This window comes from Malania oleifera, chromosome 12 (genome assembly GCF_029873635.1).
Source record: "Malania oleifera isolate guangnan ecotype guangnan chromosome 12, ASM2987363v1, whole genome shotgun sequence".
In the NCBI taxonomy this organism is placed as follows: Eukaryota; Viridiplantae; Streptophyta; class Magnoliopsida; order Santalales; family Ximeniaceae; genus Malania; species Malania oleifera.
In genome coordinates this window covers 29,500,683-29,525,151 of record NC_080428.1, presented here as the reverse complement: position 1 = coordinate 29,525,151, position 24,469 = coordinate 29,500,683, and the positions used below count along the sequence as shown (strand labels likewise).

Sequence of the window (24,469 nt, the reverse complement as noted above, 5' to 3'; positions counted from 1 at the left end):
ACCGCAGTTAATATTTTTTAAACAAGGTTAAATTGGTTAAAATGTCATTAAACTTTTTCAACAATCCCTAATAGGTCCCCAACAGTCAAATATTTTGGTATGTCTATATATACTCTTTCATTTGAGAGAATTAAGTACTGATTAGCAAAAATAGAAAATCAAATTCTCTCTCAAAGAAAAATATTTCTCATTGCTCATACTCTTCCAATTACACTCTAGCTTACCTTCAAAAGTTGTTAAATCATCTGTAAGTGTTCTTGAGTATTTAGATTGAAAGGTTGCTCTCTCTTTGCTGTGAGATTGTTTCATTTTGTTGAGAACCAAACCTAAAAGGATTCTTAGGGGACTTTGCTGGTAAGTTCATCCTAAGAAGACTTTACTAGAGCTTCTAAGATTGCATATTCGTTGCAACATCTTGAGAAGCTCGCATTTGCTTTTGATTGCGAAATATTTTCAAAATCATTTACAAATATATATCGCTCTTTATTTTAAAAACCATTTGAGGAGATATTTCTTTTTGAGGTGAAACATCTTTATTGCAATATTTACTCACTCATACATTTTTGCTGAAAACAAAGACCATATATATTTTGCAAATCCAAGCATATACATATTTATGTGATTAAGATACTCTACTGATTGACATTCTTGAGGCTTGTTTGATATTCTGTGCACATTTGATTGAATATTTTGAAATACACAGATTATTATTGACACTCACGTGCGTACTACACTGATAGAAATATATTTGAGAGTTGAGGTCAACCCTGTGATAATTTGACCTGGTTTGTATAGGTGCCGCTTCACTCGTTTAAGTAAGCAAGTTATTGTGATAATCCTTGTGCTGGTTAGCCAAGGCGAGGACGTAGGCAGTTGGCTGAACCTCGATAACATATCTGTGTGTCACCCTTCTCTTTACCGCTTTCTGGTGTTTGTGTTAATTAATTAATATGCTTTATTTAACTTCTAATAGTACTTACACTAGATTGATCATAGGATTGTGAACATACTGCTGTTAGGATAAATACCTAGGGGATAGATTTTAAAAATACCAATTCACCCCCCCTCTTGGGATCTCGGTAAAGCTAGCAGTATCCCCTTTCAGTGAAAGGCAATCCTCATCTAGACCCCCAATCTTTTGCGGTGTGAATTACACCTTCTGGAAATAAAGAATGAGAATATTTTTGCAAACCATGGATTGGAATGTTTGAAGAGTAGTAACCCAAGGAGACTATGTTCCTTCTAAGACTGTAAAGAACAAGGGAGTTCCTAAAGAAGAAAATGAAATAAGTGAGACTGATATGAAACAATTGCAAATAAACTCTAGTGCTATGAATGTCTTATACTGTGCGTTAGATGCAAATGAGTTTAATATAATAATGGGATGTAAAACTGAAAAGAAAATTTAGGACAAACTAGAAGTAACTTATGATGGAACAATAAATGTTAGGGATAGTAGAATTGACATGCTCACCAGTGAGTATGAGGCCTTTAGAATGAACCCAAAGGAATCTATATCTAGTATGTATACTAGGTTCACTCACATAATAAACTCCTTGAATGCACTTGGGAAGAACTATTAAACTTACGAAATGATTAGGAAAATCCTTAGAGGACTTCCACCTATTTTGGAACCTAAAGCCACTGCTATAACTGAAGATATTCCCTCATAACTGAGGGCGTGAAACTTAAAAAACTTGTACCCTTTTTATTACAATCATAGGGATATACACACGAAAATACTTAGAAAAATAATACAAAAATACTATAAATACCAAATATTGTAATAAAATATAAACATAGAAAATAATATATATATATATATATATATATATATATATAATAATGCTAATAAATGGTAAGGACAATAATGATAATAATAATAATAATAATAATAGGAATAATAATAATAATATTAACAGTAATAATGATAATAGGAATAATAATAATAATATTAACAGTAATAATGATAATAATAATAATAATAATAATAATAATAATAATAATAATAATATAATGACCACATTATAAATAATAGTATTACAGATAATATACATATTTTATAACACTTACCTTAAAACAAATACACGCATATATGAACAATTAATTAAGGAAACAAATCAAATTTAAAATTAAAACATGGAAGCTGATGAAAGGTTAAGACAATGATACACTTATGGAAATAGATTACATTATAAAATGTGTATAATCACCGAAATTAGTATACAACCCCTAAAAAAAACTTAAATCCTGCAAGAAAAACACGAATATCATATTATCACATTAAAAATAACAATATTATTTAACATACACTAGCATATACAATACAAATTTAAACCTAAATGAATATTATGACGAAAAAGAAACCCTGCAAAAAAAAAAATTGACGTCAAATATATATAACCTAAATAAATATTATTACAAAAAGAAGAAAAATCCTGCAAAAAATAAATAAATAAATAAAATAAATTGATGTTAGATATCCATATATATAAAAAAAAACACCGATTAAATATTCACCATTTACAACTCAAATAAAATCAAAATAAATAAATATTTATAGCTTGAATATCCATATATATAAAAAAAATATTTATAGCTTGAATATCCATAAATTGATGTTAGATATTCATATATATATATATAAAACCAATTAAATATTTACCATTTTTAGCTTGTTTGATTTGCAATCCTAAAAAGTAATTTAATTATCTCATCATGCTCATTTCAAACTCTCTCTACATAGTTATAGCAAATTCATTACACAAGTCTTCCTGAGTTGCTCCAAATATAATATCATCAACATAAATTTGTACTATAAGCATATTATTATCTTTAGTCTTTACAAATAAAGTACTATCTATCTTTCCTCTTGAAAAATTATTTTGGAGTAGAAATTTGCTTAACCTATCATACCAAGCTCTAGGAGCTTGTTTCAATCCATATAGGACTTTAGTTAGCTTAAATACATGATTTGGATTTTTAGAGTCTTCAAAACCCGAAGGTTGTCTAACGTAAACTTCTTCATTAATATACTCATTTAGGAATGCACTTTTTACATCCATTTGGTATAATTTGAAGTCTTTATAGGCTGCATAGGCAAAAAGCATCCTTATTACTTCCATTCTTGCTAAATGAGTAAAGGTTTCTTCATAATCAATGTCTTCTTCTTGATTCTAACCTTGTATTATAAGCCTAACTTTATTTCTTACAACTACCCCAGTTTCATCCTTTTTATTTCTAAACACCCATTTAGTTCCTATGATTGACTTATCTTTGGGTTTAGGTATAAGTTTCCATACTTGACTTCTTTCAAATTGATTTAGTTCCTCCTGCATAACTATGATCCAAGAGTCATCTTTTAAGGCTTCTTCTATATTCTTGAGTTCATCTTAAGACAAGAAAGCATAATGATTACAAATATTTTTTAATGAGGCTCTAGTGGTTATTCCTTTTGATGGTTTTCCAAGAATTTGGTCTTTTAGGTGACTTTTAGCATATCTCCATTCTTTAGGTAGTTCTAGATTTTCAATTGTGTTTTCTTTTGAGACTTCATTATTATTTTCTTCTTTCATTTTAATATCTTCTTCTTTATGTGAAATATTTTCTTTTTCATCAGTTTTAATTTTGTTATCATGATCATTTGATTCATCAAATGTTATGTGTATTAACTCAATAATTGTAAGAGTTCTTTTATTGTGAACCCTATAAGTTTTACTATTTGATGAGTAACCTAAGAAACTTCCTTCATCAGATTTTGCATCGAATTTTCCTAGATCATTTTTAGTATTAAGGATAAAGCATTTGCAACCGAATACATGAAAGCAAGAGATATTGGGTTTTCTTCCTTTCCATAATTCAAGGATTCTTCCTTATGGCATTCAAATTTTATACCTTTGGTTCGTGATTTAAATATAATCATTGGGTCGAGGTTTGTTACTTTATACCTTCAGTTCGTGATTTAATTATAATCATTGGGTCAAGATTTGCTTCATAAACCTTCGGTTCACGTTTCATTTATAAACGTTGGGTCGAGGTTTTCTATCCACAATCTGAATTTTAGCTTTCTTAGGCAAACATTCCGACATTGTTTGCTGGGTCTCAATGCGTGTCGATTGAGGTTCGCATCAAGTAGGAATTTACCTCTTCTTCATTTGCCATGAAGCATATATTTGTCATCTCTTGTCCGCTTGATTCATTTTCTGTCTTGCTGGAGCTTGAATCATCCCATGTAGCTTTCATAGCTTCCTTCTTTTTCTTCTTGTCTTTCTTGAGCAACGGACAGTCTGGTTTAATATGCCCTGGTTTCTTGCAGTGATAACATATTGGAGGTTCATTCTTACTTTTATTTTCTTTCCTACTTGTCTCTCCTTTTTCAAATTTCTTTTTATTGAACTTCCTAGGAAATCTCTTATTTCTTCTATAGAACTTATCTAGTCTCTTAGTGATGAATGCTAATTCATCTTGATCTAAGTCACTTGTCTCACTTTCCTCTTCACTAGAGTTGTGGCTAGATGCTTTTAGTGCAATGGATCTTTTATGCTTTAGTTCAGGATTCCTTTCTCTTAAGGTCATTTCATAGGTAAGAAGTGAACCTTTGAGTTCATCTAAAGAGGTAGTCTTAAGGTTTCTACCTTCAGTGATAGTTGTAACCTTTGGTTCCCATATTGAGGGAAGGTCTTTTAGATTTTTTCTGATCATTTTGTAGGTAGTGTAAGTTTTCCCTAAAGCACTTGAGGAATTTATTATGTTGGTAAATATGGTGTACATACTTGTTATTGTTTCATCAAAATTCATCTTGAATGCTTCATATTCACTTGTTAACATGTCTATCCTATTGTCTCTAACATCAATAGTTCCTTCATATGACACTTCTAATTTGTCTCATATTTCTTTAGCCGTCTTGCATGTCATGACCCTATTAAATTCGTTAACATCTAAGGCACAGTATAAAGCATTTATAGCGCTTGAATTGATTTGAAGCATTTTATAGTATGAATCGATCATATCCCTTTTTTCTTTTGGAATCTATTTTCCATAAACTATTTTAGTGGGAATAAGGTCTCCATCCATAACTACTTCTCATACTTTCCAATCCTTGTGTTGGAGATAGATTTGCATTCTTTTTTTCCAAAACGTATAATTATATCCACAAAAAATTGGTGGACGGGTTGAGGATTGGCCTTCATCAAAGGGTGCTACTCCTATATTTGTCATTTGATTTTTTTATAATTTCTTGTTAGGAATTACTATAACTAGTCTCTGATGCTAATTGAAATTAGAATAGCTTTCCAAGAGGAGGGTGAATTGGATTTTAAAAAAATATAGTCCCTTTAGGATTAGTTCTTTTAAGTTATAAAACTTAGAAACAATCACAATCAACACAGTAAGATCAAACACTCAATTTATGTAACAATAAACCTGTATATATAAGTGAAAATTTGTTGAACTCAGTATAAGCCCTGTATCACAATTATTCTTCTTCCTAATATTCAGTTTTTAAATAAACTTTCAGATTAATAGGTCAAGGATAATCAACCAACGTAATCCCTTTCGGTTTCCGCAATCAATGTTGATTTATTCAAAACGAATTACCTTCCGATCTATTTAACAACCAAACATTTAGAATTTAAATTTAAAGTAACCACACAGACTATATCTTTTGTAAAAAGAAAAATAAAGAGTAGAGTAGAGAAATAAGAACACAAGAATTTTTACAAGGTTCGACTTCAACACAGCCTACGTCCTCGCCCTTAGCAAAACCGCCAAAGGTTTCACTATTACCGTTCCTTTATCAGCAGAAACAACACCAGTTACAAGCACTCCTTGGGTAAGGCTAGAGTCCACCTTCTCCAAACAATATCCCATTGTTTGGTCCAACGATTCAATACTCGAACCATCAACTAATCCTATTACAAAGATAGAAAACAAGATGTACAAAAACTTACTCCTCAAAGAGCTGATTAGTACAAATTTGAAACACTTATGCACTTCAGTAAATTCAAAATATGAATTTTAGAATTAAGCTCTTAGAAACTTATCACTGTATGTATCTTTCAATAAATGAAAGAATCAACAACTCGATGCTCAAACACAGTGAGAGATTCAACAAAACTTCTCTTAACTTCGAGCAAGGATGAGAGCAATTGAAACACTTTTAGAATTTCAGAATGTGAGTATAACAGCAGAATATGATTTCTTAATGATCTTGGTGTATTAAAATCAATGTATCTTGGGGGTATTTATAGATGTAGAAAACTTTCTTACTTGTTCCCCAAGAATACTCAGAATTGTTTCCATATATTAAACTTATTTGAGTTTCCAAATATTTGAATTTCAAAAATTATATCCGTTGGAAATCAAAAAAATGTCGCAACGCAGACCACTATGAAGTCCTGGCAGTCGTCTGTCCATTTAATATAACTGTAAAAACATAGGTAAAAAGGTGGCAGTTGTCTGTCCCTTGAGTGGCAATCGTCTGTCACCAGAATATGAGGTGGCAATTGTCTGTCTATATGGTGACAGTTGTCTGTCCATAAGTAATATTAAGTTTTTTCAATAACACAAAAGGTGGACAGTCACCTGGCGAAACGTTCACAGTCTTCTCACTTTACACTGGCAGTTGTCTGTTAAAGCCTTGACAATCGTCTGTTAGGCTTCTGTGTTTAAGTTTTAAGTTTTGCTAATTTGGCCAGTCATCTGTCTATTAACAAACAGTCATCTGTCCACTAACTATTTTTCTTTTCTAGTCAATTTTTGATTCCTCTCTCATTGATGCTTGGAATATAGATTTATTTTAACTTTAAAAACATGTTCCAAGTTTTTATCTTAAGGTCTCTAAGTCTCTTTGCCTGAATGAGCTTCAAAATGAAAACTTCATATTTGAATAAACTTAAAGCACTTACAAAGACTTTTCCTAAATACTTAAAAATTCTTCTTTGCTCTGAACTTTCTTTGTTGCTAGTCTCTGATCTTTCAGAACTCTCTGAGCTTTCATCTCTTTAAATCCTTTTGATATTTCGTCATTGATTCAAACTTTGAGCTCTCATGTTGATCTTCTTTAATCATCATGCTCTTATGGTTTTCAGACTTTGATTCATGCTATCAGACTTTAATCCATGCTATCAGACTTTGATTCATGCTACATAAGTACTTTCAACATTGATTCCTGAGAAATACAACACTCAACCGAAGCATGTTAAGTCCTACTTGTTTGTTAGCATCAAAATAAGGTATTAAGCCTTGTAAGGCCAACAATATCTTATTTGGCCCGGGCAAAAATAGGATGCCTACACTTACGATAGAATTGACCATTTTATTTCAAATAGTATTTGCATCAAACTTGCCCTCAACTATCCAATCACACTCATTGTTCATTTTATCTTTGAATTTTACTATATCATCTCCCTTCAAGTTCCACCATCTAGTTCTCTTGTGTTGATTTATACTACTTATTCTCTTCCATTTTTTAATATGCATATCTAGTACTAAGATTCTATTGTGTAATCAGCCTTTTACCTAAAATAACTCTACAATCCTTACAAGATAGGCGATCCCCGTTCTTTGATAAAAAGAAATCGATTGGACTTTTATTATACCCACTTTTGCAAGTTATTAAGTGTTCTTTTTTTATAAAACAAGTATTCAATATAATCAAATCGTAAGACAAAGAAAAATATAATATTATATCACTGGCCTCATTTTTATCTCCATTGTAGTACTAAACAATGGTTTTGAAATATAACACCTAAGTAAATTAAATATAGTAATTTTATTTTCATAATAATATTTTTTTTAATTTATATCAATTTGTGTTTTTATTATTGAGTTATATTTTTAATTTCAATTCGATTCAAAGAAAAAAGTGAGCATTTATTCAATCACAATTTTAATTTGCTTTAGTTAGATTTGATGGTTCTTAGTTTCTAATTTCTAGTTTTCATTTTAAAATATTTTTGCAAAACACCAAATGGTCTAAATTTTTAATTTGTTTTAGTTTTTCAAATATTAACCAAATAGGTTGCTAGTTTTTTTTTTTATTAGTTTTTAACTATTTAGATCTAATTTTTAGTTTCTATTTCTTGATTTTGTTTCCATAATTTTTTATTATGATACCAAATAGCACCTTAATTTTGTAATGGATAAGGATCATGAGCAACTTATATTATAACACTTATTGGAGACTAACTCAAAAAATTGGTCAAGGGAATTGTTGGGTTCAGTCGATAAGTGTGTTTAATTTAAATGGTATACAATTAGGTGTATTTGGGGGTTTATATGAAATATTTGTGCATTTTATTGTATTATAATTTTTTTTTAATAAATAGTGCATTAAAGCCATATAGGAAGTGGTTAATAAGAATTTGAATTGAGAAGTTAACATGAGTCCCCCCCCCCCCGGCGGGTCCCTTCCTTCTCTTCACTCTTCCTTCTTCCACTCTCCTTTCATCTCTCTCCCATATTATGTGTTCACTGTAACTCTATAGTGTTGTCAAGCATCATTCGGTGTCAAAGCTTAAAATTTAATCTTTGTTCTTCCATTTCAATAACCCCATTTTCCACTCTCATTCTTCCTTTTTTTTTTTCTATTTCCTATTATACTCCAACAAATTTTGTAGTATTATTTAACCAATTTCTCTTCTCCATCTCTGATTTTCTTCTTCCTCCTTTCTTCTTATTCTTCTACTCATTTTCCCTTCCTCCCTTCCCCTTTATTCTATCTTTCTTCTTTGTTATGTTTCTATTTCCCATTCTGTCATCAGTTTCTATCTTGTTCTCTTCCTTCCTTTTTTTTCATTCTCTCCATTCAACACTTTCCCTCTTTTTCAATCTCTCACACATCCAAAAATATTACATTTTTAGTCCACGATTTCAGATAATAAATAAGAACCCTTGAAAAGCCCAATCACAATCGTGCCCCTCGAATTCAAACCCTAATTTCTAGCCAACATTTCACAACACCTAGCATGCCATTAAAAATAGAACACCACACCCCCCCCCCCCCTCCCCCTCCCCCCTTGATAATTTCATCAACTTTCAATCAATCATATTCTGATCATCACTTCAAAATCCCAACTTCCCATCACCACTAGACTAACCAGCCCTTGATCATAACCCAAAATTTAAGAGGATAGTCACCAGTAGGACACGCCCTAAGCATTGGAAATGCACGTGTGACTGGACAAACTCTCTTCAACATGGTTTCTTGCTTAACACAAACACTAGCTTTCAAAGAGTCCAAGTTAGCTTCTTACTTTTGATCCTCCAATATTTCAAAATTCAAGCCTGAACTTTTTCACTAGAGGAGATTTTATGTAGGATAAGAAGTCAAATCATGGGCAAACATTGTTTCAGACCAATGGAGCCAAGGAATTGTTGTTTTAGTCAATAGTTTATTGTGGGTTTAATTTAAATAGTATATGATTATGTATACTAGGGGGTTTGCATGTAATGTTTTTGTATTTTAGGGGTGCACTTGTAATTTTATGTATCTTTAGGGGTATATGTGTACTTTCATGTGTTATATAGGTTTTGTTCTAAATAGTGTGTGAAAGCCATGTAGGAAGTAGTTATTTATGAATTTGTATTGAGGAGCAAACGCATATGAGTTTTGCCCAATTGTATATCTTTCCTCTCTCTTTTTCCTTCTTCCTTTCTTCCCCTCCCTTTCTTCTACTTCTTCCAGTTTCTCTCATTGCTGCAATTCTTTGATGCTGTCCTGCATCAAAAACAAAAGATAAAAAAGATAACAATTCTCCTCGTCCATTAGATATGAGAGTATTTATTCTCAGTCCATCTAGATTGCAAGAATTATACCCTTATAGTTGGTAATATTCCCAAATGTTGAATTTTCCATCCCAAAAAAATTACTACATAAACTGCCCCTGCAAGGCATTAGGTCTATACCAACTATTCAGAAAACCAAATGGAAGCCCAGCCTTATGATCTAGAAAAGGTAGCTCTCCACTCTACTTTGCAGCTTATTGAGAACAAGATTGAACTTGCAGCAATCCCCAAACTTAACCATGGCCAAATGGGCACTGAACAAGTTCATGTTTAGCAGGTTGGATTTTCAAGCTTCCTATGGAAATCCTGAATAGAAAAGGCAAACATGTAAAGAGAGAAGTAATGCACCTCTAAGATTGCTCATACAGAATACCTCATTTTTTTCTTTTTCAAATCTTCCATGATTCAGATGGAAATGGAACGTCGTAAAGTTTCTTAAATCTTTGACATTGTATATAGACAGACAACAGTTTATAACTCCTTCCGTACACTGAATAAATAAATAAATAAATGATACACATATAGATAATATAGAAGTTCACAACTCATGCCTAGCCAAGTATAATGATTTTAAATTTTCAATCAACATAATTCGCATTTCTAGAAAAATTATGGTTTTTACATGGTATATTTTCTGTTGTACACAAAGTGACTTTAGGTAGGAATATTTTCTTATGGATTGACTTTCCTATCTGGTCCATCCCCAGCAAGAACAAAAGACAAGAGCACCAAATAATGAAAGCACTAGCAATAACCCAAATGACCTATTGGTTTACAGTGATGATCAGGACCCTCAGGATTTTGTTCAGGGGAGCTTGCTTCCTGTAAGGCTTGGTTCATAATCCGCAGTGGCAGGAGCTTCATCAGTTTCTTGTGGGTGCTGTACTCAAGACAGATGGTTTTCTTCTCTCTTGACTTTGTACAACTAATATATCCCGAAGCTGCTTTTGCAATTGTGCTCTTAGTTGGTAATTAGAAGCCAAACTCATGTCCAAATTTTCCTTCATAGCTAGAAGTTCAGATTTTCTCCTCTCAGCTGCTGCTATTGCAGAATTACTCAAGTTTCCATTGTTTCCTTGAAGTTCCACAAAACTTGACTTGAGCTTAAAGGGAGACAAAGACATGAAAGGTGTGACTTGAGCTAAATGTAATAAAAAAGTTCCAAGTAACTGTGAGGCAAATGCCTCCTCATTACTAAAATTAATACTCCTTATCAAATTTAAATGATAATACTCAATGAGAGCAGTCAAGGCAATGCCTGATGTTGTCATTTAAAAGTCCTCAACAACTAGAAACTTTAAATCTGGTTATTTGGCATTTCAATTTGATTTTTTTTTTCATTTAATTTTCTAAAAGAGAAGATATCTCAGTTCCTCCATTTTTTTTTTTTCTTTTCTCTTCGGTGTCACCAGTACTTCCTGTAACCATGCTGACAACCAAACCTAACTGCAACTCTTTTCCCAGGCCTGGTTGCAAAATTCAGTTTGTTAACGATAGACTGTTCATAAGTCTCAAAATAATGAATCCAACACTCAATAGGGAACATTCATATCCAGAAACTTACAATATCAGTTGATCAGCCATACTCTAAAGCACAGTTATGATGACTCAGTTCAGAACTTCAGACCACCAATTATTAAATATGTAAAAACAGATAAAATAGTTTAACCATATTACCAGATAAGAGTCAACCTGCTGATTCTCAATACCTGCTGATTCTCAATACCTGCATCACATTTCATTATACACACACACACAGAATCGCAGTAGTTAAAAAAAATCATCTTCATCCCTGTCCACTTAATTGTTATGGACGCAAAACTACCATCCTATAATCCTATAATGATGTTCCTTATTGTAACAAAGTAATTAGATCTGCATGCTTGACACCCATCAATGGTGAGGAGCAAATGCTCATAGCTTCTCCATCCACCAAATCAATTAAACCAAATTTTGTGTGCCATTATACAGTATCAATGAAGTTTCATATAAGATCCAAGGAAGTCATGGTTGGAATCACAGATTAATACCCATCCATTTAATTGTCTTCCAACTATTGATCTAAATATTGTGTTGATGTTTGTTCATCTTTGACTATCACTCTTATCAGATCATATAGAGCTTCTCCCAGTTCCTCATTTCCAAACCCAGGCTTCCTTTTTTTCTTTAATTAATGGTCTTTTCCTGAATTTGTTCTGTTAGTTCATTGTCCTTGTCAGACAAATAACAATGGCATCTGTAACTAAGAATATTTGTTTGCTCAAAATTTTCGGCATTCAACAGATCAATTTTTCAAGCAAGAACCAGCAGATACTGCTAGAACAGGTAAAAAAGAGGGAAAATTATCAGTGCTATCAACACCTTCAACAATATAAATGTTGGAGTATAGCTTCACAGATTGAGAAAATGGAATTGAAATCTAAAGAAGCATGTGTCAAAGTAGGAAAACATGAAGAAAATTAGTTATTCTTTCTGCTATTGTATTTTAGCTCTACAAATACCTCTTTGTACCTAATTAATTCATTAAGTGAAATTCATTCTTCCTCTCAGTTTTCTGTTTCAGTCTTCTGTTTATCAGAAACTTGACATGGTTTCAGAGCAAGCTTTGTGATTCTTGCTTCCGCACATATAAATTTTTTTTTTTTTTCTCTTCTTTTCCTATTCTGCTCTGGAATCTTTTCCTCATAGAATTTTCTGCTCTGGAATTTTCTGCTCCTACGATTCTTGTATACATTCAGATCTGAATTTTTCCAATTCAAAGTTTCTGCTCTGGAATTCTGTTCTTGAATTCAGCAATTCAAGAATTTTCTGATTCTTGCATTTTCTTGAAAAATGGCTGAATCAAATCCTCCAAATTCTTCAGATTCTTCTCGTTCATCAGCTGATTCACCTATAAATCCTTCAGATGATTCTTCAAGCCCATATTATCTTCATCACAGTGACAATCCAGGTTCTCTATTGGTCTCAAAAGTCTTTGTGGGAGACAACTACATTGCTTGCAGTCGATCGATTACTATGGCTCTAACTGTCAAGAACAAAATAGCTTTCATTGATGGTTCGATTATTGCTCCTCCTACAAATCAGCATGTTCATCATATTGCTTGGCTTAGTGCCAATAATTTGGTTCTTTCTTGGCTCATGAATTCTATTTCTATGGATATTAGAAATAGTTTGCTTTATGTAGCATCTGCTGTAGATCTCTGGAATGAATTAAAAACAAGATATTTGGGAAGTGATGGCCCAAGGGTTTTTCATCTTCAAAAATCTTTAAGCTCCATAACTCAGGGTTCTTCATCAATCACTAAATACTTTAGTGCTTTCAAAACCTTATGGGATGAATATGTTAGCTACAAGCCATTGCCAACTTGCACCTGTGGAAAAATGGGATCATGCACCTGCAATATTTTTGATTTCTTGCTACTTCGCCAGCAATCTGACTATGTGTTAAAGTTCTTGGTTGGGTTAAATGATTCATATGCTTCAGTCAGGAGCCAATTACTTCTAATTGCTTTCCCATTTCCAAGCATGGCTAAAGTTTTTTCTTTATTGCTTCAAGAGGAAATTCAAAGACAACTAACCAATTCAGTATGTCATGAAACTCATGCCCTGTTAGTCAAACAGAATACTCAACCATTTCCTCAGACAAAGGTCTCCAAAGACAAGTAGAAGAATTCTTCTTTACACTGCACTCACTATGGATATAATGGACATACAGTGGACAAATGCCTCCAACTTCATGGTTACCCTTCTGGTTGAACTGGACCTAAAGGAAAGCGAAATCTTCCTACTACCCATACTGTCATTTCATTTGAGAAGTTTACATTCAAAACAGTTTGAGAATCAACAGTTTTCTTTAACTTTTGAGGAATTTACTAAACTACTAGCACTTGCAAATTCAAATCCATCAATTACACTAGCCGTGAGTCTTGCTACTTCTCAATCCTCTGGTAAATTTCTATATACTTGTTATTTAGTTTCTTCAACTTCACAGCATAATTTCTCTTGGATCTTGGATACTGGTGCAACAAATCACATGATCTGTTCACCCCTCTTATATTCTTCTACACCCAAGCAAATTAATACTTCCATTAATTTGCCTAATGGCATTTCTGTGCCAGCTACTCATATTGGTACTGTCTGCCACTCGAAAACATTATTTTTGCATAGTGTGTTGTGCGTTCCAAGTTTTTCATTCAATTTGCTATCTGTTTCCAAATTAACAAAAGAATCTAATCTCTCTGTATTTTTTTTTTTTTTATTCTTATTGCCTTTTACAGGACCAATCAACAAAGAAGATGATTGGGATTGCATTTGAGAAGCATGGACTTTACCATTTATCTTCAACTACCTCAAAAGAGGCTACCTGAAATCCACAACAGTTTAATTCTTCATTTTTTGTTTCAGTCATTAATCAACCTCAATTAGATCTCTGGCATTATAGATTAGGTCATGTTTCTACCACAAGATTACCTTTTCTTAAACAATTAGAATCATCCATATCTCTTGGTTCCTTAGATGCTTGTGATATATGTCATTTAACAAAGCAAAGAAAGCTTTCTTTCCTTGCATCTCAAACTTTTTCTAATAAAATGTTTGATTTTATTCACTGTGATATATGGGGTCCTTTTGGTATTATTTCATATTCTGGTTATAAATTTTTTCTCATTATAGTTAATGACTTCACAAGATGCACTTGGGTTTATATGCTCAAAACAAAGTCTGAAGTTCCTTCTATACTTAAAATTTTTTATAAAATTGTAGAACACAATTTAATGTTTCTATCAAAACATTAAGATCACACAATGGACCAGAATTTTCTTTAACCCAATTCTATAGTGATCATGGCATCATACATCAAAGAAGTTGTGTGGAAACTCCACAACAAAATGGAATTGTGGAGAGGAAGCATCAACATTTGTTAAACACTGCCAGAGCCTTAATGTTTCAATCAAATGTACCTTGAACCTTTTGGAGTGATTGTGTGTTAACTATTGCATACATCATAAACAGAACTCCCACCCCCCTCCTCAAAAATAAAACACCATTTGAAATGCTTTTTAACAAAGCACCTAATCTCTCCCATCTCAAAGTCTTTGGCTGCCTTCGCTTTGCCTCAACACTTACAAATCACAGACATAAATTTGATCCAAGAGCCACTAAATGCCTTTTCTTAGGTTACCCCTCTGATATAAAAGGCTATAAGTTGATGGACCACAATACAAATAGGATATTCATCTCAAGAAATGTAGTCTTCTATGAAAACATTTTTCCTTTCAAAGCTCTTCCACCTATTTCATATTCTAACACACACTCCTTTCTATTTCCTCCAACCAATTCTACTTCAGATTTCTTTTTTGATCAGGTCAAAAATAATCAAACTTCTCCATCTCTAATTCAGACAAATCAAAATCTATCTTCTAATGACTCAATTATACATTCTCATTCATCTTCTTTTCCCAATGCTCAGGATTGTTGTAATATTCCTCAATCCTACCAATCTGTCCCTAACACACAGAAACTAAGAAAATCTTCAAGAATTAAACAACGACCAATTTTCTTGTAGGACTAGTATTGTGGTAATGTTTCTACTGTTTCAAATACAATTCCATCATCTGCTTCTACTGGTTGTTCTGTTAATTTAGGTACTCTCTATCCTATTTCTGATTTCCTTTCTGTCAATCAATTATCCACATCTCATAAAGCCTTTCTAGCATCTATTTCAGCCTCCCAAGAACCCAAAACCTACAAACAAGCTACCAAAATACTTGAATGGCAAGTTGCTATGCAAAATGAATTAAATGTCTTAGAGTTAAACAAAACTTGGGAACTTGTTACCATAGGCTGCAAATGGGTATTTTGAATTAAATACAAGGCAGATGGAACTATCGAAAGGCACAAAGCCAGATTAGTGGCTAAAGGCTACACTCAACAAGAAGGCTTAGATTTTTTTGATACATTTTCTCCAATAGCCAAGATCACATCTATAAGGTTGATTCTTGCTATAACAGCAATTAAAAATTGGCATTTTCACCAACTAGATGTAAATAATGTTTTTTTACATGGTGACTTACATGAAGCAGTTTATATGGAATTGCCCCCTGGATTGGCTGTCAAAGGAGAACACAAAGTTTGCAAACTTCTCAAAAGCCTTTATGGTTTAAAACAGACCTCTAAACAATGGTTTGCAAAACTGTCCACTGCTCTAAGGTTTCACTCAAGGAAATTCAGATTGTTCTTTGTTCATTAAAAAATTTGAATCCTCTTTTATAGTACTCCTAGTATATATAGATGATGTTTTACTAGCTAGTGACAGTTTATTGGAGATTGACTTGCTTAAAAATTTCCTACATGACAAGTTCACAATTAAAGATTTGGGGGAACTCAAATATTTTCTTGGCTTAGAAGTGGCGAGATCTAAAAAGGGCGTATCAATCTGTCAAAGAAAGTATGCCTTAGATATACTTCAAGACACTGGAATTCTTGGTGCTAAACTTGCTGCCTTCCCAATGGATTCGAATCTTAAACTTATAGTAACAGATTCTGATCTATATGAAGATCCTTCAGCCTATAGAAGGATGATTGGAAGATTATTGTACCTAACAATCAATAGACCTGATCTTGCATATTCAGTTCAAGTTCTAAGTCAATTCCTTGCCAAACCAACTGTTAGTCATCACCAAGCAACTATTAGAGTTCTCAGATATCTAAAGGCTACACCTCGGCAAGGTCTTTTCTTCTCCTCTTCATTAGAATTGCAGCTAAAGGCCTTCTCAGCCAGTGACTGGGCAGGGTGTGTTGATACTAGAAGGAGTGTAACAGGTTTTGCCATTTTCCTAGGCAACTCTTTGATCTCATTGAAAAGTAAAAAGTAGGCTACCATTAGCAGATCTTGTGCAGATGCAGAATATAGAGCCCTTGTTACAACAACATGTGAGATTCAGTGGCTCTGTTTTGCCTTGCAAGACTTAAATATCAGCCATCAACGGCCAACACTACTTTATACAAACAATAAATCAGCATTATCTATTGCTACCAACCCAGTTCAGCATGAGAGAACAAAGCACATTCAAATTGAATGCCATCTTGTTAGAGAAAAGCTGCAGCAAAACATTATTAAAATTTTCTATATTCCTTCAAGATTGCAGCTGGCTGATATATTCACAAAGTCTTTAGGCTCCCTTCATTTTCATCACACTCTTAGCAAGATGAACATCCTTAGTATATATGTTCATCTTGAGGGGGGGTGTTGGAGTATACCCTCACAAATTGAGAAAATGGAATTGAAATCTAAAGAAGCATATGTCAAAGTAGGAAAACATGAAGAAAATTAGTTGTTCTTTCTGTTATTGTATTTTAGCTCTATAAATACCTCTCTGTACCTAATTAATTCATTAAGTAAAATTCATTCTTCCTCTCAGTTTTCTGTTTCAGTTTTCTGTTTATCAGAAACTTGACAATAAACACACTAAGAAGAAAATTTTCAACTCATAATTCATATGAACAGAACCAGTTATGGACACCAATAAAATGAATGAGGTAGTTTCCTTTACCTCGTTTTTTCTGGCCATCAATTCTTGCACTTGCGCTCGACAATCCACAGCAAAATACTCCACTTTCCCCCTAAATTCCTCCATTTCAAGACCCTTCAAGTCGTAATACCTCTGCTTGTCCTTCTCCAACTTCTCAAGCTCCTCCGCCTCACTCTTCAAAAGCCTAACAATCAAACCAAAGCATATCGAAATGTATATAAGAAACAACTCGAAGATTCACAAAATTACCTCAGTTGCTGCGCGAAATTCTGATAGTTGGCATTAAGGCACGCGATCTCAGACTTGAGCGAGGAGATTTGGAAGTTCTGCGATGCAATCTTCTGCTCCAGCATCAAACACCGTAGCTCCGTGGATCTGAAATTGGAGAGCTTCGACACTAGGAGCAGAGACTTGTTAGCCTGCAGCTCTTTCTCGGCCTGTAAATGCTCTTATTATGATGAATGTAAGGGCAAAAAAGCGTCGTTTGACTAGCATTTTGGAAACGCGTCTACAGCTTTTCTAAGCAAAACGACCATGTATTTTTCTGCAAGGGAGAAAACATTAATTCGGAGTCCAGAGAGAGAGAGGGAGACCTGGAGGAGAGAGAGCCTTTGGTTTCGAGTGGCCTCCAAGAGCTGAAGCCGTTCTCGGAAGGACGAAGGCAGCGCCATTGCAGGCTTGCAGCGAGAGGGCGGGGCGCGATTTGCAGACTGAAAATTTGAACTTCTTGGCTTTTAGCAAGGAAACTAATTGGGTTAGCACTCGCAGACTAGCAGACACCTGACTGTTTGTCGGTAAAATGACACTTCCCACTCCAACCTATGTGCTCTGTAATGAACCCACTAGTTGTAAGAAACTCAAGCTAGTAAGCTCAAGAAAGGAACGTTACTTTTTCACTCTCGTAGACATCTTCTCTTCTTAAATCATCCATATCTTCTCCATACTTCTCCGAATACGACCTTATATGACCAAGAAATTTATTGCTCTGTTGAGCAAAAGAGAACTTCCCTTTTTTCACATATAGATTGTTTCCCCTCAGCCTGTTGATCATCTTCCATAAATGTTCTTCATGTTTCATCTTAAACAATACCGATGCTCCCAACGGTGTTTTGGAAGTGGGAAGGACAATTGTAATGAACTCAATAGGGTTGTGATGGATAATTTGATGAATTAAATGCAAAAGAATTGAATTACAGGAATGAATGGAAATTACTAGTCGCAATGCATAAAAAAAAAATGGAAATTGGGAAGTACAAGTTGGCTGGTTCGAGAAAACCACTCTCCAAAAGCAGCATAAGAAATTCCAATTTTTCTACCCCTCCCACATTTCCGCTGGCCACTATATATTCTTAAAAAAGACGATAACAACTTGTTTCTGCAATACCCACATGGGCTTTACTTCTACTTGGGCCACCATTCCACCCACTACTACACACCAAAACAATAAAAGACAAAATTGGTAATAAGGGATAAAATGGACTTTGGCCGCAGTGCCTCGGCCCAGCTTCCACACAGTAATGGGCTTCAGCTCGCAGTGCCTCTGTAACGACTTGCTTATTTTACCATAATTTATTTTTTTTTTCCATAATAATATCCAATATAATAATTCTAACAAATCATAATCAACCTCATAAAACATAACCCACCTGAACCCATGGGTACCGAGGGTATAACTGAAATAAAAGACTGATACCTAAGCAGTGGGAAACGTAAAATCATATACATATCAAATTATCCATCCAACACAATACCAAAGTTTACTACAACCAACATATGAATACACACATCCCAAAATATCCAAAAGGTGTCCTAGGGTCGCCACCCAAAAATTCGTCTGACCCTAGTAAAACGACTTACCTTTTAGATAGGGTAGAACAATCGAACTCTAGCGCTGCAAAACTTCGCTCTTCTATCTAGGGCTTCTGAAATGTTTATATAGTTAGGGTGAGACACCTCTCAGTAAGGGAAATAAACTAATACCAGTATATGACAACATGAGTATTTTCGTGTTATACATATAACAGTACAAAAATCATACTTGATAAAACTATTTGTATCATATCTGGAAAAATATATTTTATCATAACATGGCATAACATACTGAATTTCTATGCATATAAATCATCTTATATAACTGTACATGGACAACACCCTGGATGGATAACTGGTTGGTGTCATGTCTTACCCCCACATGACTGGGTTGTGCGGCCCAAAGGTGGGACCTAGCAATGGCTGGCTAATCATGCTAGATCAACATAAGTTTGTAAGTACAATGGGTTTGCCCCTCCTGGTCTGGCCACCAGAGGAAAACATGCGCTACAATAAACCACATCGACTGTCAATCTCCCACTGCCCCTTAAGGCAAGTGGTAGCATTAACATAAACATGATCGTGTGAAAGCCTAAACCAAGCCAACCAGGTTCTAATAACATATAATATATTTCCAAATAATGATACATGGCTATTTCATAATAATATCTTTCATGTTAATATTTTCATAAAACTTTGTATAACATATCATATAAAATTTACGGCCCTTACGCCGGCATTTTGTATCTTGTAAATCACGGCCCTTACGTCAGTATAACATATCATAAAAACCTTTGACCCTTATGCCAGTATTTCATATAAAACCTCGACCCTTACGTCAACATATCGTATAAAATCCTCGACCCTTACATCGACATATCATATAAATTCCTTAGTTTGAAAAATCCCTGTATCATTTCAATATTTTCCTGAAAGCAGTAATAACATACTTATTTTGTAAATATAATATTTCATCATCATAATTTCCATGATAAATATTACTCATGTCACACAAAAGACATAATAATCTTATTTCTGATATTATACATGAAATCCATATTTCTGATCAACAGCATTATTTCCAACATAATTATACAATATACATATTTATCTAAAATTAAATGTTGTAAAATAATAAATACATTTTCATGAAATCTTGACTTAGTTAATCCCCTTACATAACTTCTAGAAAGCCCCTAAAATGACCAGTTCTGCACCCGCAGGGTTTCCCATTCAACACCTTGTAAACAACATCGCCTTGAACAAAACTTCAGTATTTCTTTGAGTGTTACCTATTCTAAAACTTTAGGAAAGTCATATACTCAACATAAAGCCTTAACCTAAACTTGGGATGGAGTCCAAGTTAGCCCCACCAACGATCTACTCCAACAAACTTGGAGAGAACTTTCCCAGGAGTAACTCAGCAGCTTTAGATCGTCAATCAAACGAAGAACGGACTCAAAATTTTAGAGAGAAAGAGTGGAGGACGAAAATGTAGTGAGGGAAAATGATGCTTGCAAGTTTATGTGTTGAAATCCAGATTTAGGGCTATTTATACACCTGCCCTCGTCGACAACCCACGTCACTTCATCAACGACCCACGTCACTTCGTCGACGACCCACGTCACTTCGTCGACAAGGACATGAAGGGAGTTTGTCGACGAATGCTTATTCCTCGTCAACGTCAGAGCTGAAAATAGCCCCTCGGTATCTACTCGTCGACGAGAAATGTGTCCTCATCAACGATCCTATCAAAAGCGTTCGTCGACGAGACCCCTGTTGAATTCCAATTAAAATTTCTTTTCTCTTCTCCTTCTATTATTTAATTAATATAATTCACCGGGTTTCTACAGCCTCCGCCCAACTTCCCATCTCGGCCCGCAATACTTTAGCCCAACCCCCACAAGGGTCACCCAGTGCAAATATCTTCCTCGCACATGTGTGATGAGAATCAACAAGCATCGTTAAAGGATCCATTGCATGTTCTAGTTGGGCCAATTACTAGAGCAAGATCCAAGAAGATCAAGGAAGCACTTCATGGGCTGATTCAAGATATTTGGGCTTATTCCAAAATGGGCTACTCCAAGCTTGGCCCAAAGAAATATGAAGGTCTACTAAAATTAATCCAAGTTTTTTATGGAGCTTAAATATGTTAATCTCCTTAATAATGGTGTGTTATTCAAATAGGGGATTTGACTCTTTGACTTTTGTGTTATGTTTAATTTGTAATCATGCAAGACAACTTGTTTTGCTTGCACATGTCTTTGTAAGTTGTTGAGCCTACCTTTGACTATTGTGTTATATTTAATTTGTAATCTTGCAAGAAGTCTTAGTAAGTTGTTGAGAGTTGTTGAGAGTGGTTTGAAGTGTTTAAGGCTTTGTCTCCTAGGCTATGCCTATAAATAGACTTCTCACTGTAAGAACAAACGATCATTGAATAGAAATCAAGAAAAGTGAGGATTTGTTTCTTCTTTGGTTCTTTAGAGAACTTACGAACTTATCAAGGGTTCTTCCTTGTGGCGTTCAAATCTTATACCTTCGGTTCATGATTAATCTATAATCATTGGGTCGAGGTTTGTTATGTTATACTTTCGGTTCATATTTCATTTATAAACGTTGGGTTGGAGTTTCCTATCAAAATCTGAATTTAGCTTTCTTGGACAAGCATTCCAACATTGTTTGCTGGGTCTTAGCGCGTGTCAATTGAGGTTTGTATCAATGTGCCTATTGACTCCCTCCAAAGATTGCCAGCTATCTCCACCCGACTCACATGGCCAGTCAGCTCCCATTCCATCAAAGAGTCACCTTAGTCCTCTTCGAGCTCAAAGAGTCACCTCCAGCTCCCCAACTTCGAAAAGCCACCTCAGTCTCCAAGCTCAAAGAGTCACCTCTAGCTTCCCCAACTTCGAAGGGCCACCCCGGTCTTCCTCCCCTCAATGATACTTACCCGATCTTGTTAACCCTAGATTGCCTCCAACACCCTCCCAATACCCATCTGGTCTTCCTCCTACCTTATTTTGAATCAGTTCATAGTAATACCCTCCCATTTAGAGCACCATGCCCACAAGGTGAGAAAATTGCTCCTTCGATGTATGATACCACTCCCACGTCGCATCTTCCTTCTCCTGTCCTTCCCACCGAACTAGTATATCCGTCACCGAAATGTTTCCTTTTTTCGTCATGCGCCTTTCTAAAATTTCTTCAAGTTCTGGTTTAAGGGTTCCTTGGGAATCAGTGAGTGATAGTCGTGGAGTCACCTGAGCTGAAACTCCGAAGTGGGGCTTGAGTTGTGATACATGGAAAATGAGATGAATTTGGGTCCCCACTGAAAGATCGAGTTTGTAAGCTACTTTTCTGATTTTCTGTAAAACTCAAAAGGGTCCGTAAAACCTCGGTGACAGCTTTAGATTCCGTCAGGCTACCATGGTCATTTATTTGTAGGGTTGGAGTCGTAGGTATACCCAGTCTCCAACTAAAAAATTTTGCTCCTTTCTCTTAAAATCAGCGTACTTTCTCATTTGGTTTTGGGCTTGTTGCAGGTTATGCTTAAGGAGACCTAGTGTTACCTCGCGATCTCTAAGGTAATCATCTACCATCACCACCCTAGTGGTACCTGGAACGTAGCCCAGGAGGTGCGGTGATGGTACACCATAAATGATCTAAAAGGGAGTACTTTTAGCTGATGCATGGTAAGTTGTATTATTCCAATACTCTGCTAATGGTAAGTGCTTCACCCAACTTTTTGGTGTGTCCCCCACAAAACACCTAAGGTACCTGTTGACTTTTTGAGTCCCATCCCGTTTTGATTATAACAAACCACAGTATCTCATCCGTGTGCCTTGAGTATTTGAACAAGTTTACGTTTCAATAAGCACAGATGATAATGCAAAATGGAAGCCGTGAAAACATTTCAACCTTCATGCTTGTAGCGTATTCCATGGGAATTCAGGAGAGCAAGCTTGAAGACTTATTTATTTTTCAGTTGTAATAATTATAGGTTTAATTTGTGCATGCATCTCATGATTTAAGTTGAAGCTCCTACTTGACCTTAGATTGACCTTAGGATATCAAGGTTTTCATGAAAACCTTTCATTCAAAAAGTTAAATTTTTACCAAAAGGTTTAAATTGGTTTTGAAATCAAAACAAGGGCAAAAATCATTTTTTGGAATGAAAAACTCCAAAACAAGTTTTTCAAAATCCCTCTCATGTTTCTTCCATTGAATTGATGAGTACTTTTCTTGATCAATCCATTCTCATCTTAAAAAATGTTCAACATGAAAATTTTGCTATTTTCTCTTAGCTTTCCCTTGATATAATAACTTCCCATTTGGAGTTTTCTAGAAAAAGCAATGCCCAAAAAACTGAAAGGTGTCCGCAGTAGAAAATTTTCCTTCATGTTTCTTTCATCTCATTGATAAGCAATTTTATAATTCAATCACACCTTATCGTAACAAGTGTTCAACATGAAAGTTATGGGCTTTTCTCTTAAATTGATGTTGATATTAAGAACGTCTAATTTGAAGTTATATAAAAAACGTTATGTCCAAAAAATGGAAGGGTGTCTACATAGAAAATGCCCCAACGGCCGAAAAACGGCTAGTTTTCAATAAACTATTATTTTAAAGCCCCAACGGTCATAAAACGGCTACTTTAGGGTTTTGCCTATAAATACTAGCCTAAACAACTTGAAAATGTTAGATAAACACTTGGGGGCACATCTACACATTCTTTGTTTCCTGTTCTTATTTCCAAACCCATTTTGAATATCAAAGTTCATATTTTCTCCTTCTCTTTCATTTTGAAAACTCTTTTAAGAGAAAATATTTCGGGTTATCCAAGGAAACTTTAAGCACATATCCCTTCATATATTTTTGCTTCAAAGGCTTCTTCTTCTCGAGGTAATTTTTGAAAGATTGAGCACATATTCACATCTATATATTTTGCTTGAAAGCTTTCTTGTTTTTGAAAATCAAAGTTCATTTTTTTCCTACTTCTATTTTGAATTTATTTTTTGAGAAAACCTCTTGGGTTATACAAGTAAGGTTTGAGCATATATTAACATCCATATATATTGCTTGAAAACCTTCTTGTTCCTTGAGTTTTTTTTTAAAGTCATGAGCATATATTCAAATTATATATATTTGATTCAAAGGCTTCTTTTTCTTGTGGTATTTACAAGGTCAATCTTGAAGAAATATTTTTCTCCTACTCTTCATTTTGAAAATTCTTTTGGAGAAAATATTTTAGAGTTTTTTAAGGAAGCTTTGAGCATATTTAAACTCAAATATATTGCTTGAAAAGCTTCTTGATTCATCAAAGGTCAATTTAAAGAAAATCATTTTCC

General features: G+C 34.3%; 1 protein-coding gene across 4 annotated transcripts; it reads right to left on the bottom strand.

Moving 5' to 3' along the window:
- Positions 1–2,174: 2,174 nt before the first annotated feature.
- LOC131144477 (uncharacterized) lies at positions 2,175–18,249 on the bottom strand. 4 transcript variants are annotated; one of them, XM_058093159.1, is made up of 4 exons: positions 17,909–18,249; positions 17,565–17,752; positions 17,337–17,499; positions 2,175–2,368 (listed from the first exon to the last, which is right to left on the bottom strand). In XM_058093159.1, exons 1-4 carry the CDS (start codon positions 17,984–17,986, stop codon positions 2,339–2,341), a joined length of 459 nt encoding a protein of 152 aa, XP_057949142.1. In that variant the 5' UTR covers positions 17,987–18,249; the 3' UTR covers positions 2,175–2,338. The 4 variants fall into 4 exon arrangements, with proteins under 4 accessions (XP_057949142.1, XP_057949143.1, XP_057949140.1 ...); XM_058093160.1 differs by lacking the exon at positions 2,175–2,368 and adding an exon at positions 5,558–5,909; XM_058093157.1 differs by lacking the exon at positions 2,175–2,368 and adding an exon at positions 10,349–10,889.
- Between the last annotated feature and the right edge of the window lie 6,220 nt (positions 18,250–24,469).